Here is an 18,975-nt window from a genome sequence, read left to right as displayed (position 1 = left end):
TATTGGGTCGAAAGGACAAGCAGTGATTTTTTTTTTCTTTTTCTCTTTTTTATTTTGTAATAACTAATGTAGGAGTATATGGGTGTGAAATGTGGGTGGTGGGCACTACGGAAAAGAAAAAATTGGAAGCATTTGAAATTTGGTGTTACAGAAGGAAAAAGTGGGGGTGAATCCAAGGGGTCTTCATGCTGGAGACTTTACAATGGTGATCTCAAAGTTAAATTCTATTCTTGTCTCTTTATATATGAATTTGAAGAACAGGCTTGAAAAAGATAAAATTTGAATTGTTTATGAATTACAGTAGTACAGGAAGGAAAAAGTTTGATCTTCCTCATTTGCTCAAGTTGAGATTCATGTGGCACTTGTCGTTCATTGAAAAACATTGTAGACACATTGTAAGGGCCGGCGGCGAATCCTCTTCATCCGAAGACGTAGTGGTGGCTCTAGGATGACAGATACATCCACCTTTGTAGAAACATGCACATGGAAATAATAATATAGAGTACGACAGCAATAATAATCGTACAAGTTGTTCATCGCAGGCACAGCTTGTGGAGAGAGAGTGTCGAGAGAGTTGACGACTACGAATACGAATACCTCTACGAACATCAACAACAACCATCGCGTATTCCGTTTGAAGATCCTTGTCCAATTAAAAATATCCTCATTAGAAATGGCATTGTTGCTGTTGTACAGCACGATTCTCGTCCGCGCGCCTCGAGTGCCTTCTATGTAACAATGTCTTGAAGTGGCGCCCAGTTCACTATTGTATTTCCAACGCGACACCTCCGCAGACACCTCCTCCCGGGTGCTTTTGCTTTGATTTTTGTTCGGCTTTTTAAGGGCGCTGCAACTTGCATCACCACCACTACCATCATCGACACCGACGTCGTCCTCCACCCCTGGTCCTCGTCATCCATTCCGTAGACGCTACAACGCCAGCTAGTTGCTGCCGTGTGTGTTGGTTGTTGTTTAGCGATTGCTTTGACTGCGCGCCCAGAAAGAAATGATACTCGTGTTTAAATTATTCCACAAGGCTTTCGAGCCTCCTCCGACAAGTACCTACCGGAGATAATAATGGTGCTGCTGACTACCGGCTGCTTGGTCCTTCCATGCCTGCTGCTGCTGTTGTGATTTTCCGAGAGCGCCGTTGTTTTCTTGTTGTTGTTGCTGTTGTGTGTGGTAGTAGATAGTAGTTGTAGTTGTATCGTCACGGAAGCAGCGAGCGCGTGAGTGTGTATATAGCGAAGTACCAAATGACCACTTGAGAGGCATCCGGATTCCGGAATTATCTGCTCCTCTACGAACTGGATCGAGCTCAAGATAATTAACTCCAGCGAAATATGTTTATGTAAACGTCGAGAAGCTACCCCACACATTATACACCCTATTTTTATTATTACTTCACCTATTATTTAAATTGTATTTTAGATAATGCGTATCTAATAGTAATCATATTCTCTTTCCATCTTACCGGGGACCTGTTGATTTCTTTAAAGATCATGGGATGGAGAAATGCCTTGATTTTTCTTTATGGAAATCTATACATTAAGTTCTTCAAACATTATAATTACTTAACAATAAGTCAACAATTAAACCCCATCTTGCAACTTTTTAATGAAAGTACTTATTATTACCGAAACAACCAACGTCGTACCTAATACATGACGGAAGTAGGTACCTCGGGTGTGTTCCGAAATATAACCTAACATACTGGCCAGTGCTGATGACGTCATAAATCGACGCCATATTGTACTGGTGTGCCACCATATTGTACTGGTGAGACAAATGTGATGTAGTAGTATATCAAACGGGCGTGTGTGCATCAGACTTTCAGGAATTTTTTATTGTAAGAAACTTTAATAACTTTTAGAGCAAAATTATTGTAAACGAGCACACAAACACTATAGTCAACATGGCGTCAATTTGACATCAATGCACTGGCCAGTATATTTCGGAACGAATCAACAGTATGGCGTCGATTCATTACGTCATCAGCACTGATCAATATGCTGGGTTATATTTCGGAACACACCCCTAATGTATATAAAGTGATGATAGATAATAGTTTATGAAGAGAAACGACTGTTGTTGTATAATTAAAACAATAAACTTTTCTAAAATATTTGTTTTCGTGCATGAATGAAATAGATTAGTCAAAGTCCGTTCACTCACTCACCACGCGTAACTACCTACAACAAGCAGCTTATTTAGTGTAATTGAGCAATCTTCAATAAGTATATTGTTAATGAAACCAAACTGATCCAGTTCCCCTTTGAAAAATTTAAGATTCATTCCGGCTAGTCTTCAATAGATCAATTTATAATGTATGCTAAGGGACACGCACAATAGAGTTTAAATGTAAGTGTACTTGATCTAGCCATAAATAATGTCAGTATTTTGAGGGAATGTACCAGAAAAACAATTCATGATCCAAACTCAAAAAAAGATTATTTAAATAGTATGAACGATTCTGTTTAAATCGTATACCACTTATTCAAAATGATCGCTTCTACTGGCTACGAACAGAGATAAGCACTCCGTCCACGGATGAATGCATGTACGTACCGTTTCCAGAGAAATTTCCACTGCTGCCTGTGTGATGCTCTTCCTTAGGGACTGCAAATTTTTGAGACGTTTGCGATAGGCCATTTCCTCGAGAGTATTCCATAGTTCGTAATCTAAGGGGTTCAAATCACGACTGCCGAAGGGCCAATCTGAAGTCGCTATGAACGTTGTCTTGAAACCACTTTCAATTTGGCTTTTCATGTGCCGAAATTGAGTCTTGCTGAAAAACAATCAACTCCATCGTAAGTGTCGTTAAGAGGTTGAAGAACCTGTTCCGATTTGTTAGACCGCTGCACTCATTTTTGACGCCAGCTTCCCAAAAATGATTATGAGTTACCCTGTTCCAAGATACGCCCCATCAGACCATCACAGAACTGTGATGGTAACCCCGTTGAACGCGTGGAACTTTTTCGTTGGCTTCATAACATGATCGGGCATATCACTAGCGAAACAATTACAACGAAGTAGATCGGGACGTCTTTAATAAAAAGAAATCATGTTTTTTTATGCTCGAGATCGGTTAATTTGTTAATTGTTATCAAATATTACATTTGATTGACTTTGTTTTGTTTATTAGATGTGAGTTCTCTTTGTCAGTATTCGGATTGAACGTACGCCGCTGTAGTCATGTAGCGGAGTCAGTAGAACGGCACGGCGCAAAGCCGAAGTTTCGTGATTGATTTTATGACAAGTACCTACGTCTGGGTAGGTAAGTGGGAAGTGAAAGAGTAGGCGATAGAAAAAGATATGGACAACGAGAAATTGAATTTTAGACTACTACACTCACTCGTGCATTCGTTTTCTGTTTTAAAGCCTTTCTGTGTACGAATCAGAACGAAAGCCACTGCAATACAGTCGCACACATACACATCATTAAACTAGACGTATTAGTCGTGGCGTTTGTGTGTGTGCGTGTTTCGATCTAATGTTGTAGATTACACATATTATATACACGTTTGTAACTCAACGGGCATTTTTGTATTTAAGATGAAATTTCGAGATATTGGTCGATGTTATACGTATCTACCTATTCGTTCGAAGGATTGTCATAATTGCGAAAACACGAACCTTCATTCATCAACGTCGGGAAAGCGGGACGCATAAATATTCATTTTCTGATGATATTATCGATATATACCTATAGTGTAAGTTTTAAATATTACCCGTGCAAATTGTACCAACCCATAGTCAGCGGCTTACGTTAAAGTGGCAATGAAAAAATGTCAGGAAAGCTGATAAAATCATTGCGCACTCAGTGAAATCGACTAAACAATGTACCTGTAGCAAACTCACAACTCTTTTATCTACATTATATTTAAGACATCCAAGATGTTGTTACTTAAGGAATATCACACCCTCCGATGGATATACTTAAAGACCGCTTTTGTATCAACATCATCATCATCATTAATTTGTAACAGCACATGTCACACGATTCTAACCACTTCTTTCCTGCTGCGGCCACCGTCTACGTTTCGCACCCGTACAGTGCTGTGTTTCAGGCATACATCTTTAACAATCTTTTTTGAATTTTTAAATTAACCTTTGCTGTACAGAACTGACTTCCTGTTCCCAACTAGAATTTTGATGGGATGCAGGTAGGATACCTAAGTGGGTAGTCACACTACCTCTTGTGGAATCCACGAGATTGCCCCTTACGGCAAGGAAGGGGCATATAACGTCTTGCTGTATTTGCGCGCCATCAGGAATGGCGCATATCGTGCCCCCTAAGGAAAAGTTATTTCTACCCTATTTTTTTCATTTTACCGAGAGTATTTTCAAAAGGAGTTGCCTCATCGACCCCCATAAGGTAGATTTAATTGTAAGTTTATACATGTAGGTAATAGGTTTGCCCCTTAAGAACCATATGGAAAGGCAATCCTCATTTTAGTATCACCACTTTTTTCGGTGGGATTTTCATGAGGAATCTACGGGGAAATGCCTATATCGGCATGCCCCTTATTAGCCTCATGAGGTCCGCACACTACATGGGGCATTCCCCCTATAAATTGTAGTCGGGTTGTTAAAGGTGACTCGATCCAGTGCTATCTTTTGTTTAATATCTCTACTGCTGCTTCCATCCTGAATTATCTGACTTCCTAATAGATACCGAAAATCAGCGGTAATTATAAAATTTACCACCTTCCAGCGACAAATTGTTTCAAATTGGCAATTTATCAATAAATCCGTTAGTAAATAGTGCGATTCTATTAGAGATCAAATCAAATGCTTAATGTTCTATTCGTCAGTAAGTTTTTGGCATCGTGACGTCAGTCGGTTGCCAATATGAGCCCGTAAGATCAATGAGCTGTAATAGATGTCGTTAGGAATCGCGGAATTATAATTGCCAAAAACATAGCCACGCTAATGGATTTATTTTGGTTTATGTAGGCACGCAGTTGAATTTCTTATTGTCATTCGCATTAATTTATTGGAGTAATTTGGGATACATTTAGACAAAACTGTTCACAAACCGATTTTTAATAAATGCCTAACTTTTGTCTGATAGCTTTAACAACATTCTACTCAAATGCAATCGATATGTCAAGGACAACGAAAATAACAAATCTCTTCGTCAACGTCAATTAATTGTGGCTTAATTGGTAGCGATTTTGATGATATAACTCTTCCATGTTTTTTTTTATACTTCGTTTTTCAAGTCTATATGCTTCAATAATAGGTGCCTATTTTCTTTCTGATGTTATTCCGTCAAGGCCTGACCAAAAACTGTCAATTGTTTGAATGAAGGCGTGGAACTTAAAACTTGCTGAACCAATCAAAGTTATAATTTATAAAATTCGTTCACTTTTTATGCCCATTCATTTCAGAATCATTTTACTAATTGTAAAAACTAATCGTCAATTAAAGAAAGGTACTTACTTCACTCATGAGTCATGAACTTCCTTTATCAATAAGCATATTAAGCAATGTGGGAAGTAACCTGTACATTCTCTGTGCTTTCCCTTAGATAGATACACTGTGGCTAATATGAATATCAACAACAATCTATTAAATAAAAAACAGCAGTTATCACCGACAAACACACTTCCTATCAGGCAGGTATTTACATGCTCGCGTTTTGTATGTACATGTAGCAGTAGCCCGAGAGTAGAGCTCGTTCTCGCTGCTTGCTCCCCTAATGCCGGGATATGAAATATTTCCCTACTTAAGTTGATGGCTTTTCTTAAATTCGTCGCTCGTTGTCGCCCCGCGGCAGTTCTCGCGGCGGGCGACATCGGCGGCTTCTTCTACCGTGACGACATCTACGCGACGAGCCGTTGTCGTCGACGTACACACGGACGCACGGCGGAGGCGAAGCGACGCGACCGACGACGGTGGCATGAGAGGCTTAAATAAATTATGTGTGTATTTTTATTTTTCGTGTATGTATGTGTGTTTTGTGCGAATTTATTTGCCGCTCGCTACGTACACGTAGTCCCGCGGTTGGGAGTAGCGCGGACAGGGGATTTATTGTTTGGAAAATTGCTATTTTACGAGAAGTATTTCGGGAATTTACGATTGCCCCTTAATCGACTGGTTACGTGTATATGTTTATGTATGTGTGTTGCGAGTGGTGTGACGGCTGTGGTGGTGTAGTGACACTGTCAAGCGTCGCACAGCATCTCTCTTACATACTTAAACTTACCACGGTTACCAACTTCCTTGTCGGTACAGATACCTCTACTACAGGGATAAGTATTAGGTGTCCTGGAGAAGCCGCTTTCCTGACAGTTACAATCTCATGGATTGCACGATGCGTACGCGAACGGAATTTTTAAAGGATCATTCTCGTTTCCATATCTCCTGTAGAGGCAGATACGTATAAAATGCAAAATTTTACCTACTTCACGAGGTATAATGCGTGGACATCAAAATCAACACCTAATATGTATAACGATATTCCTTCTAAAATAAATTTTTCATTTCATTTTATGTAGGTGTTATGAAGACTTTTGCTCCTAGAATGATTGTAGATACATTTCGCAAAATTTTACCGACATCATCTAGATTCAGTTTGACATATATTTCTACGGTGAATAGTCAGTTTAACGATGAATTACTGATTATTTGGACATCACCCCCTGAACGTATTTTTTGTTGTTTGTGATTGACAAGTAGTATTGGGACGACAAGCACACTGATGTCTGTATGATAACGATTTTAAAAAGATTTTGTGGAATAAAGGCCGCTTCTGTCGATTGATAGAAGTACCCACCTAATGGGCCATCATCTAGATTCAGTTTGACATTTGTTTCTACGGTGAATAGTCAGTTTCACGATGAATTACTGATTATTTGGACATCACCCCCCGAAAGTATCTTTTGTTGTTTGTGATTGATAAGTAGTATTGGGAAGACAAACACACTTATATCTATCTATATGATAACGATTTTAAAAAGATTTTGTGGAATAGGGGCCGCTTCTAATGGGCTATGTTTATTTATTATTTGGATATACCTATCTGACCTAGGTATGTCTATTTGTATGTGCTGATATATAAGTGAGAGCGAGCCTTATATCGGCAGTTGTAGTACCTACCTAGTAATAGGGCGTCTCCCGGCGGGCGGCGAGCGGGTAACGACGGCGCAGAGCGTCGGCGTTTGCAAAAATCGAACATCTATAGTTGTGTGCGCAAGAAGTCGAACGAACGAGCGGAGAGAGCGAACGGCTAGAGAGAGGTCAGAGGTTAGCGAGACGAAGGCAACGGCGGCGATGGTGACGGGTGAGCGGGGGTCACCGATCAGCGGCAACGGACGGGGTGGGTGATGGGTGGACCGCCGTCGCCGTCGTTGAAGCCGCCGCCACCGATACACTCACTAACTCTTACCGCCGCCGCTAGTGTTGCTGCTCCGATGTCGAGGAGAGAAAAGGCGCGCGCGGGGGAAGAACCGATAGGAGTTTTTTTATGGACAGCCGGCCCCGGGTCGACGACGGCGACGCCGGTCGTGTCAACGACGACGGCGTCGTTCGATACCGATTGTTCCACTTTCAGATCGGTGAAAGAAGAATAGCTACGGCGGCGTACAAGCACGGCGTTCCGTACGTATCCACCTACATGTGAACACAATAGAGTGGGGTTAAAATTCACGTAAAACTTATTTCTAATAAACGGTGACCATCGATTTATACATCACAGAGAGGGCAGGATGTCGGAACGTTAGTTTTTCTAAGGTATCCAAACATTCTTTTGGGAAGTGACTTCTTCTCTTCTAGGACGGAGAACATAAAGTTACTCCAGAAGACTTCATGTGTTATCTACATGAAGAGATATTGATTGTATCTCCTAATCCATATAATTCACATATACCTATCTAACATAGGTACATATCTACATAAAGGTAATAAAAACAAAAACCAAGCTTTATTCAAAATAAATGAAAGAAGACGACATTCAGATTTATGAGTCAAAAGGGGTTTCGTAACGCTTTTGGCCCACCCGTAATTCGGCGAATCTTTTTTGGCATTAATCGTGCTGCATTTGGACGGATAGCGAGAAATCTGCAAATAGAAGTCTCATTCTCCAACTATTTATGAAATATAATAACATTTTATGGACACCAGAGTATGACTGTTATTAGAAGTTTATTAGCGATATTAGTCGTCACGACATTCCTGGCGCATCTATTCTTACTCGCCGCCCAAATGTATTTTAATGCGTGCATTTTGATTATGGTGCACTAGCATCTGTTACGGGTCAGTTCGTAAACATATCGCAACAAATCAGTTTTATTCGTTAGGCGCTTCCTGAAGCCTTCACGGGTCGTGAATTATATCTAGACGTGAAGAGGTTTACAAGCTTTTCTTACTCCTGTCTGCCTACACATCGCGTGTTTCGTTACATTAACCGTTTGTTCGTTCGGTGGCTTGTGCCAAAAGCTTCCGAATTTTCCGCCAGTCAGCCGTCTTGAATGGCTAGCCATTGACATTGAATAGATACAACGATAATATTCCGTCTGCTTCATTACTGTCTAAAACTGGATCGATATTTGACGAATGTATGAAAATTACAGTTTGTGTAACTCTGGTACCTGCTTAAGAGGGTAAAACTTTTTCAAAATTGGTATCTAATAAGTGCTGGGTTCCTACGTAGGAACATGAGTACTCTATTTTATGACACCAATTGTTGCTTGGTTTCGATATGAGCGTGATTTGCGCTGTTTGTAAGTGTGGGTACGTTTCGTCTGTTGTTTTCGTGTTCCTTCCACATAGAGTTTTATTGCTCTCTTGACCCACTTCCGTGTGGCTCGATCGCTACACCCGAGACTACGTCGAGAGAGATTCCGCCGTGGGAGTAGTAGGAGGGTGCGTTATCTCTCGCTCAAAATGTAGTTATCAGTTCGGAATCCCGACGACTACGAACATCATAGTAACGACGTCGAAGTGGGAGAAACGACTGTTTTAATTAGCGTCAAACGCCGTCGTTATCCGATCCTTAACATATTTTCTTACATTTCGTGCTTTATTTTACGGCGTCTTAAAATTCATTTCGCTATAGATTTAAGTAGATAATTTGGTATATCCGATGCGGAAAAAATGGTAAATTATATTGATTGCAGTAACCTTATTGGAGTACCGTATGTCGTTAAATTTTAGTTGATGATGATGAGAAGTGATAATTGAATTGTTTCGGTTGACATTTTGGGTATTCTGTTAAAAGCGTCAAATGGTATGGTTTATTTGTAATAAGTAAATATTGAACACGTACGTTTAATTTTCCGGTCAGGGACGGATACCGGCGCGCTCACTCAATAACTCGCGCCTCTTTTTCCGATGATCGGCCAATCCTTTTCTCGGCCCCGTCCCACCACCGATCCTTATCAGTCCGGAACTCAATCAATCGCGGCCGGGCACACAGTCGAACATTCTATGTACGGGAGCCACATACCCGATACATAACAGGTTCGGTATTGGTCGGATATCGCCTATAGGTACTCATCTATAGCAATGGAATAGCTGGTGATCGATTCTGCGTGCTGGTCGACCAATGGCGTGTCGCGTAGGAGGTACACGTCGGCTGTCCCTGATCGGAACGATCGGTTCATAGCCTACTACCAATGCATCTATACGGTGCTCTCGATCGAGAGCCTGGCGCCTAGCGATTGTCGTCTCTGTGGAGAGGGACTGCAAGGCGGTCTGCTTATTGATGTGGAACTGAGAGGAGGGAGAACGTCGGATCGGCTGGCTGCTCTGGGAAAACCTGTGCTCATATGGAAGAGAACGGAATTGTTGGCAGAAAGAGAACGGATTGCAATGTGTTTCCTATGTATCCCTTTATGTATCGAATACGCATATCCTTAAAGCAACGCTGAATGAAATAAAATGTCATCAAGTACCAGACATCTTTGGTGCGATTGCGACTTTATCTTCATGTAGACATATAAATTTCTATGTCGCTATTCGGTCTCTTTATCTTTAGGGATATTAGTTTGACTCATGTTCAAAGTCCGATTGCCTAGTGTTATCCACAATCTGAATGACAACTTTGCAGGCGGAACTACTTGTGGAGTTGTGGAAGAAAATTTTTGATTGCTTACTCAAATTGAGGTAATATCCAAACACATATTTGCTCAGGAACGTACCAAGCGCCTTTAGATAAATACCATAAGACCATTAAACTAGGTACCTAGCTAAATCATATTATGACCTTCAATTTTGTGGCTCATGAATCTCGGCAGATTGGTTTTGTAGGTGTTTCATTCTATTTCATATTTTCCAGAAGTACGTGCTGTTTGATTTTGAAATTTGCTTTTTTTCTGGCAAAGAGTATTTCTATTCCTTCCTTTTTTTCTCAAAAATTAATTAACCATCTCGACATTGTTTGTCCTTACTTGGGTATCTGTATAAGTACGTATGCATGTACATGTATATGTGCGGGGTAGCTTCATTTTCCACGTTGTCGCAATAGGTTTTCTCAGAGAGCGGCGACATCGTATTGATCCGCGAGCGTCGTTGTTTGATCAACGGTGGCTACGCCTGCCTATCCCGCGATCTTTCCGAAAGACACGACGTACTAATGAAATTCCATTTATTATTTTATCTGTGTCTGGACCATCAACAAATGTGCCTTTTTTTGAGGTATTTTCGCTTCCAATTACGAACAAACTCTTTGATGTACATATGTAAGTAAGTACTTATTGGCGCTTCTATAATAATGTCCATTTCAATCATGTATGTGGACGAGAATATAAAATATTTTCCTTTCCTGCCATCGAGAGATACATTATAATCTTTGTTTCCTTATATCCCTGTTAGTACATAATGTGTGAATCTATTCTAGCATACGGAAAGTAACTTATTTTGTAGGCAGTTTATAATCAAGATGTTTTGGCACTGTTCATTTGTCCAACATTAGTTAGAACGGTCGGAGGCAAGGAATAAGTCAGGAGGCATCGCAGTTAGTCTACTGAAACCTATAACTTGAGATCTACTGGGACGCAAACCGCTATATATGTTTCGGTTTAACAGTAGCGCTGAGGCAATGGCGGCGGCAGCAACAGCGTCTTGAAAAAACCCAGAGATATATCGCCTCTGTTTGATATCCCATTCCTTCGAGTCCGCACTGCCGTCTTTCTTCCTACACGACATACTATTTCCGTCTTTGTTCATCTATCTTATCTTCGCAAATGCAGCACTTCTGTTATCTGTTCACCCACTGTCCAAAATAACAAATAAACACAGCCACACAAGATCAGTAAAAAATTTCTTAATAGCTACTATAAAATACGCCGTTCTAATTCTATGGGAATTTATTCTGACGAATCTGTGGCATTTTCTTATCGAAATAATTTTTATTTTCAGGTCAGAACCGAAGAAAACTCTTCTACATTGTGCTTAAAGTCAGTAACTGATGCTCACTGTCATGCTGTGGAAAGTCTATTTTACATTTATGCGCTTATTCTATTATTAATACTATTTAAATATTTTATACACTATGGTATATGTACAATATAACACAGGTACTGGCTAAATGGTAGTATTTTAACTTATAGGCTTTTAATTTATTAATTTGTTAAAAACTTAAAACAAGATACAACGGACAAAATTTATTTTCACGTCTTTACACTACCACGGCACTTCTATTACTATACCTGCTATGCATTTTTTCGTTGGAGGTACTGGTTTTACCCCTACATCGGTCGCAATTTGTACTACTACTACTATCTACCTACGCAAAGTTTATGCGTTATCGTTACCCCTATTCTCGCTATCATCTCTCATACCAGGTACTTTTTCTACATGTTTACGTTAGTGGTCTCCGCTGTACCCCTATTTCTTCATACATTTTCAATCGCCTAGAAACAGGTTTGCACACGGCACGCATCCACTTGACCCTCTCCGCATGTTCGTAAACCGCCGCGTACATCGGGAATCAATGCAAAAATTAAAAGAGCTCTCTCCTTGTTGTCTTATAAATTATGGTGTAATATAACTCTTTATAACGTCACTCGATTTAACGACAAACTCCTTAAAACGTCGAAATTGCTTGACTTTGGTTGGTTTACATTGTTTTCTATACAATATTACACTCTATATAGCGTCACGTTTACTCTATTTAACGACAACAATGCGGCATTATAAATCATTAAGCAGTACTTTCTAAGTTGCCGAAATAGATAAGAACTGCAGCTGTGTACGTTGTTGAAGAAGACGATCCTGTCCCTCCATCAAGCATCAAACAAGCACTTGATGCAGCGAAACTATTAAAAAAATACTTTTTATATAATCAAATTGATCCAGCAGTATCNCTAATTTTGCTTTTAGCAAGCTTCTTTATAGGGCTCGAGGGATGATAATAGACCCTAGTAAGCAATACTTACCTTCAGGTTTGCCGAAACTTACGAAACTTTCAAGAAATCTCCTCGTTGCTTTTAAGCTTCGTGAAATATCTGTCACGTAATCCTTTACATGTACATAGGTATGTCGTCTACTGATGGACTTTACAAAGTTCTTATATCCTCCAAAGTATTATACGCCTTCGAAACTATAAGTATATGTATCTATGTATGCATATAATTAAGTGAGTACATTCTAATTACAGGTAGAGCATTTTCTATATAACCATTCTAACTATTTCATGATGCAAGGCGTTATAGAGATATAAAGCAAAAACGGTAGCATAGAGTTGAGTTGCCTAGTTCTCGTTAAAAAAAATGATCTAAACATGCTCCTGAACGATTAATTAAGAAACCTGAGGAATATTGTTAAAGGTGTGTATTTGTAAACGTGGACGATGAGCGTGGCGGATAAAAAAAGTTAAGAAGCGTTTCGGGTGTGGAGTTATAGGCGGATGATGAAAAAAGATAGAATTATAGAAGGCGTTCTACTGTCCTATTTCTCATGTCATTATTCTGTATTCTCCCACTTTTTGTAATACCTCCTCTAATTAGAGGTTAGACTCATACAAGAAGCACGAGCAGGAGTAAAGAGGAGCAAAGGTAAGCCTAATGGTAGATTACTGTATACAAATAAAGTTGTGTGAGATGAGGGATGTGGGATGTTCTATAGGTTTAGTAAAATTCGAAGATTGGCTTAGGATAGGAAAGAGTCTGACTGACTGACGACCATATGATGATGAACTATTCGAATCATAAAAAAAATACCTTAAAAACGAGTAGGTGTTTTTCGTTGTTGCAACTCAATTACAATAATGAAATACCCTTGCTTAAAAATTATTTACTGATTATTATTACTGTTTCAGTTGGAAGAAAGAAAAATTAGAAGAAGTGACTGATTTTGGGTATCTAGGAAGTCAGATAAGTCAGGACGAAAGGAGTAGTAAGGATATAAAGCAGAGGATAGTGCAGGCTCGAGTCGCCTTCAATAAAAATTCGAAAAAGATTGTTAAAGGTGTATGTCTTGAGCGCAGTGTTGTACGGGTGCGAAATATGAACGGTGGGTGCAGCGGAAAAGAAAAGGTTACAGTGGATAGAGAAGGTTAGAAATGAAGAGGTATTAGAAAGAATTGGAGAACAGAGGACTCTATGGAAGTCAATAAGAAATAGGCGAGATAGGTAGGTAGGACACTTTCTCAAGCATGAAGGTCTAGTCAGAGACATATTAGAGGCAGAAACAGGAGCTAGGGGGAGAAGAGGTAGACCTAGATTAGATTACTTTTCACAAATAGTTAAGGATGTGGGATGTTCTAGTTTTAGGGAAATGCGAAGATTAGGTCAGGATAGAATAGAGTGGAAGTTCGTGTCCAACCAGCCTTAGGACTGACGACTTTATGATGATGATGATTTACCTATGAGACGCTTACAATTGGCTACTTATAAGAATACCGTAATGTTCGTGGGTTTAACAAAATTAATTTCTAAGACTGATAACGACAAAACCTATTTATTTACACTAATTATTAAAGAACTTAAAAACACTATTAAATTAATACTAAACTTAGGTTATGAATTATTCTATTTATTTACACTACTGTTGATATATATCACTATTCACTGTGCTATTTATTTCGCTGCTATCACTGTCAATTTATTTCTGGATTCACTTCTCCAACGGTCAATTTATTTCTCCTCTCGGCGATCGTCTCTTCCTTTAAATACTCTTTTGTTTACTTTCGGGCACCTTCTGGAAACATCCGGATAGTTTATTTTTTCTTTGAACTGTTTAACTGCTTTTCCAGAAGGCAGGTACGACACACACATTTACGAATACGGCGCACATGAAGAAAGACGCCCGCGGCTAGTCGACGAATTGATAAACCGTTCGCGCACACGTGTGCCCGGTCGCACACAAACACTCTCGTGCTCGCTATAATATTCTGGTATCACCGTTCTCAAGACATTCTTATAAACTAGCCTCTGTGTGTTTAATTACCGGTCCCTTTAACCTACAACCCTAGTGCAAAATGGGAAGAAGGTCGTCTTCAGGCTCCTTATAGGAACAGTATAAATTTGTGGGTGGTGCTCAGAAAAAGTTTGATGTGTGGGATTCCACTGACTCCTTAATTTTCCAAATTGTCATAATATAGGTATAGATATAGATAATAGTAGAAAGCAAATATCTTTTTCATTTTTAAAAATTTCAAATGGAGTAGGTATTCTTCTGTGATCACGAATATATCTAATGACTAATTGCGACTGATTTGCTCATCATGATCGTACCTTTTTCGCCTATTTCTATTGTCGGAGATACATTTTAATTTTAGCAGGTACCTTATGAAATAAGCAATTCTGGGACGTGTGCATTACTCGAGCAAAGTGACCCAGGATCCCAAGTGTGTTATTAAAGTGACAACTAAAGTTGCGCCTTTGAATTATTAGACAGTACAAACATGATAGACTCCCACGGAGATCCGCCCAGAACATTTCTCTAACAAATTGACGATGAGTTACGATGCGTCACAACCGGCGGATTCACTGATGGAACAAATTGGCAATCGTTATTACATCGTAAGCCAAAATCTCCCAAAAACGTCTTAATTTTACGTTGTTTTGATTGAAATTTTCGTCGACGTATACATATATAACTGGATGTTAGGTATGACAGGATCGTCAGTCCTAGAATATCCAATATCCTTAACTATTTGTGAACAGTTATCTAATCTAGGTACTCCCCTTAGCTCCTGTTTCTGCTTCCAATATATGTCTCTAACTGTCCTACCAATCTATCCCGCCTATTTTTTATTAACTTCCATGGAGTCCCCTGTTCACCTATTCTTTCTAATATGCCTTCATTNTCCCACGGAGATCCGCCCAGAACATTTCTCTAACAAATTGACGATGAGTTACGATGCGTCACAACCGGCGGATTCACTGATGGAACAAATTGGCAATCGTTATTACATCGTAAGCCAAAATCTTCTCCCAAAAACGTCTTAATTTTACAATAAATTTTATTTAAAATTAAAGTTGTTTTGATTGAAATTTTCGTCGACGTATACATATATAACTGAATATTAGGTATCACACGATCGTCAGTCCTAGAATATCCAATATCCTTAACTATTTGTGAACAGTTATCTAATCTAGGTTTACCTGTAGGTACTCCCCTTAGCTCCTGTTTCTTCTTCCAATATATGCCTCTAACTGTCCTACCAATCTATCCCGCCTATTTTTTATTAACTTCCATGGAGTCCTTTGTTCACCTATTCCTTCGAATATGCCTTCATTTCTTACCTCTATCCATGGGATCCTCATCTTTTTATGATATGGGGACGTGGGGACGGGGGGCTGGTTGGTGATTAAGTTAGTAATATTTATTTTACTGAAAAATTTGGTAGATTTCGTTTTGAACAAAAATGACAACCTTACTTGTTTATGCAGGGGCGGCCTTTGGGGGTGGCGAACAGGGCAACCGCCCGGGGCCTCGCTCTTGCAGGGGCCTCGCGCACTCGCGCAACAATCTAATTAGAAAACATTAGGTAGTAATAGTACATAGGTACTACTAATGTTTATTTGAATTTCTTAATAGTCTTAAAAGAAGTCGCAAATTTGTTAGATATCTTTGTCTTTATCAATTTTATTTTTAATTTTCGATAAACAATTTTAAAACTGCAAACTTATTTATGAATCACTTTTTGCATTTTTCAAGTATCATCATTAAAATTAATTCCACAAAGACGAGGGTCTCGCAAAAGTTTACCCGCCCCGAACCTTCCAATGACTAAGGCCGCCTCTGTGTTTATGTTCGAGAGCAAAACGTATATTCGGGGATTCCCCAAAATGACTGATAAAGCTCACTCGCTCTCGCGAGGTGTTTCATGGTTAAGTTGCATGTATGTACCAATGTTTTCATAATTACATGAGGGGTAAGAGCTTTGCTGACTTTTGCTGATAAGGGTCAAGGGGGGAGGGGGGGTTAAAATGATTAAAACAAATTTTGTGCTTTTATCAATAGTCCATGACCCCCTTTGACCCCCCATACTAGATGATGATGTTATGATGCATTTGGCCATAGTTCCGCTGTCAGAATTTCGTTGCAGGTCCCTTAATATTCCTTTTTTTTTCTATTTCTTCATCTTCATCGTTTTACTGTTAATCTTTCCGCGTGTCACATCAGGCAAAAACTCATCTTTTCGCAATTTAGAGCGTTCGTTTTTAAGAGCGATGATATGTTCTATTTATTCGCAAAGTGTTGGCAATTGCGGACAAAACGACGCTTCCAACGTGTACGAATGTGTGTCTCGGAAGCGTGTACTCGTGTGCATGTAGCACATTAAAACGCCTTCCCACGGTGACGTTAACCGTAAAAGACGCGACACTGCCACACTTGCACATACCCGAATAATATAAAATAACAAACACACGAACAAATAAACGCAGAAACCTATACGTTCGTATATCCATATGTATCTGTGTATGATGTACTTGCAATAAAGCGGAAGTATTATTGTTTGTCAAGCGAAAAAAAAAACATTCAAAATTGTAATTCTTCCGTGACATCGCTCAAAGCTCGTTGTCTAAAAAAAAGAAAACAATTCCAACAACAAACTGGCGACAGCACGTTATAAAAATCACACCCGTGCATGGAAGTTCGTGGTTAATTCGGCCGACGATGAATTTTCACGTTTGGGTTTCCATAAACACAAAAGACTCTCGGATCTTCTATTGGGGAAGGCCTCACTTACTCTGGATCTCATTTGGATCGAATCATCATTAAATAAACCTTCTAGCATTAGACGAAACTTTCATCTGCTTGTCAAAAATTGATTACATTCTATTAAACACTTTAGTTTATTATTACTTTTCCCATAGATTTTAAATTTACGATCATATTTATTCAATGTTCATTGTGGTTGTGTTGGAATTGGGATTTAATTAAGACAAACGACTAATGTAATCTTTCATTGTAAAAGAAGATCCAAAAGTATTTCAAGATATTTTGTCTATTTTATACTAATTGCAAGATTCAAATTTGGAAGATTGTAAAGAATCCAGGAATCAGAAATGCTTTCAGCTTTTTTCTCTTCCTAATTTCAGTCTTAATGACGGAAATTCGTAAGGATTTGGAGAACATAGTGGTTTTGAACTTGTTTTTCATCCTTGTTGTCTATTAACATTTCAGTTGGGCATCATAGATTTGAAAATCAAAAATGTTTTAGAATGAATTATGTATTCTTCTTTTTGGCTAAACTATTTTGAAGATTTAACATGAGGAGGACTGTAGCCTTTAGGTTTTCACGGCGGTCAGTAACGATCCAGCAACCACTAAGTCACCACTGAAGTTGCCGTCAGAGAAGAACGAGAAAACGTCTGGAACATCAAAACTCCATGGACCATGGCAAAACAACCACTGCATCGAGAACGTAAGGAGTTTGTCGATCAAATATGTTTAAATCCTTAATTTTCGCATTGATAGCTTTCGTCCGATTTAGAATCTGGGAGATTAATCTTGGTGGAGTTGACTGTTGCCAGCGGTTCGGTTGACGAGATTGGTGACGGTAACCGAAATGCACCATATCGGCGTGGAATTAAGGACGCACGGTGTGTGCCGGGTTTTTCACCTTGGCCGCTGGACTGGAACAATAAATACGACTATAATTACAGTTAGAGGCGCTGAGCCGTAAAAAATGGCATAAGAAGTGAAGATTTCGCATGAACTCAACTGAAATGGACGTCGTGTACGCTTCCATGTGTGTGTACGTGTTTGAGTGCGCATCTCGCTAATTGTTTTCGAATGTCTGGCGTGATGAGTTTTCTTTTTGTTGCTGTTGGGGAATCACAGGGCTTCGCGAACGAACGAACGGACGGACGGCCAGTTGTTTCCTGTACGAACGCAGAGGGTGGAAACGTTTCAGTCTTTTTATACTACTTCATGCAACGGAGATTCACTCACCAATGACTTATATTCAAAAGTGAAGAGACAATTAGGTGTATAGCTACCAAGGAATATTTACCGATTCATATTTATGCATGTACCTATAGGTAAATACCTGGATATAAGCCAAAGGAGTCACCAAGACAGGGGGCAGAAGAAGCAACTGGTCCCCTCCCTCTATAAACTAGGGAAAATTAGTCAAAAGTCAAGTCATTTATGATCCCCGATCTTTTCATTTGTATAAACCGCGACTATTATCATTGTAGATCAGGGATGGCGAACCTTTACGTATTGACGTGCCATTTTTAGAAAGAAAAGTTTAATCAGGTCAAAGACGTGTCATCAAATGATTTTGTCCCTGTGATTATTGGGAAAATAATAATAATATCAACTTAAACTCTTTTATTTAGGTACTACAAAAAAAAGATAGGAACATTTCGCAATGTTTAAATTATACGTGTAATTTAAATTAAAGTAAAATTAGTGTTACTTTTGTTGTTGCAGATTAGAGGACAATAACTTATGTTAGGGTTGTAAGATGTTACTTTTAGCAGAATGCATGCTGAACTGGAGTTATCTGTCAAACGATTTCTAACCGAGTTTTTAATGTTATTCATCTCTGAAAATAATGACTCG

General features: G+C 39.2%; 1 protein-coding gene across 1 annotated transcript; it reads right to left on the bottom strand.

Moving 5' to 3' along the window:
• Nucleotides 1–728: 728 nt before the first annotated feature.
• Nucleotides 729–7,152, bottom strand: LOC108736728. Its single transcript, XM_018469277.1, has 4 exons — nt 7,108–7,152; nt 2,569–3,046; nt 1,067–1,307; nt 729–988 (listed from the first exon to the last, which is right to left on the bottom strand). The coding sequence occupies exons 2-4, from the start codon at nt 2,767–2,769 to the stop codon at nt 729–731; spliced, it is 702 nt and encodes a 233-aa protein (XP_018324779.1). The 5' UTR covers nt 2,770–3,046; nt 7,108–7,152.
• Nucleotides 7,153–18,975: the final 11,823 nt, after the last annotated feature.

The sequence above is a fragment of the Agrilus planipennis genome, unplaced genomic scaffold (assembly GCF_000699045.2).
Source record: "Agrilus planipennis isolate EAB-ADULT unplaced genomic scaffold, Apla_2.0 scaffold103, whole genome shotgun sequence".
NCBI classification, from domain to species: Eukaryota; Metazoa; Arthropoda; class Insecta; order Coleoptera; family Buprestidae; genus Agrilus; species Agrilus planipennis.
The sequence above is the reverse complement of the archived record's forward strand: the minus strand, read 5'-3'. Positions and strand labels throughout refer to the sequence as shown.

What these genes read in the sequence shown, in the direction of transcription:
- LOC108736728 (XM_018469277.1), bottom strand. Translation starts at nt 2,769, where the DNA reads ATGAAAAGCCAAATTGAAAGTGGTTTCAAGACAACGTTCATAGCGACT. An exon ending in TGGAAATTTCTCTGGAAACG is followed by an intron (nt 1,308 to 2,568) that starts GTACGTACATGC and finishes AGCTCGATCCAG; the next exon opens with TTCGTAGAGGAGCAGATAAT. An exon ending in CAGCACCATTATTATCTCCG is followed by an intron (nt 989 to 1,066) that starts GTAGGTACTTGT and finishes CTGGGCGCGCAG; the next exon opens with TCAAAGCAATCGCTAAACAA.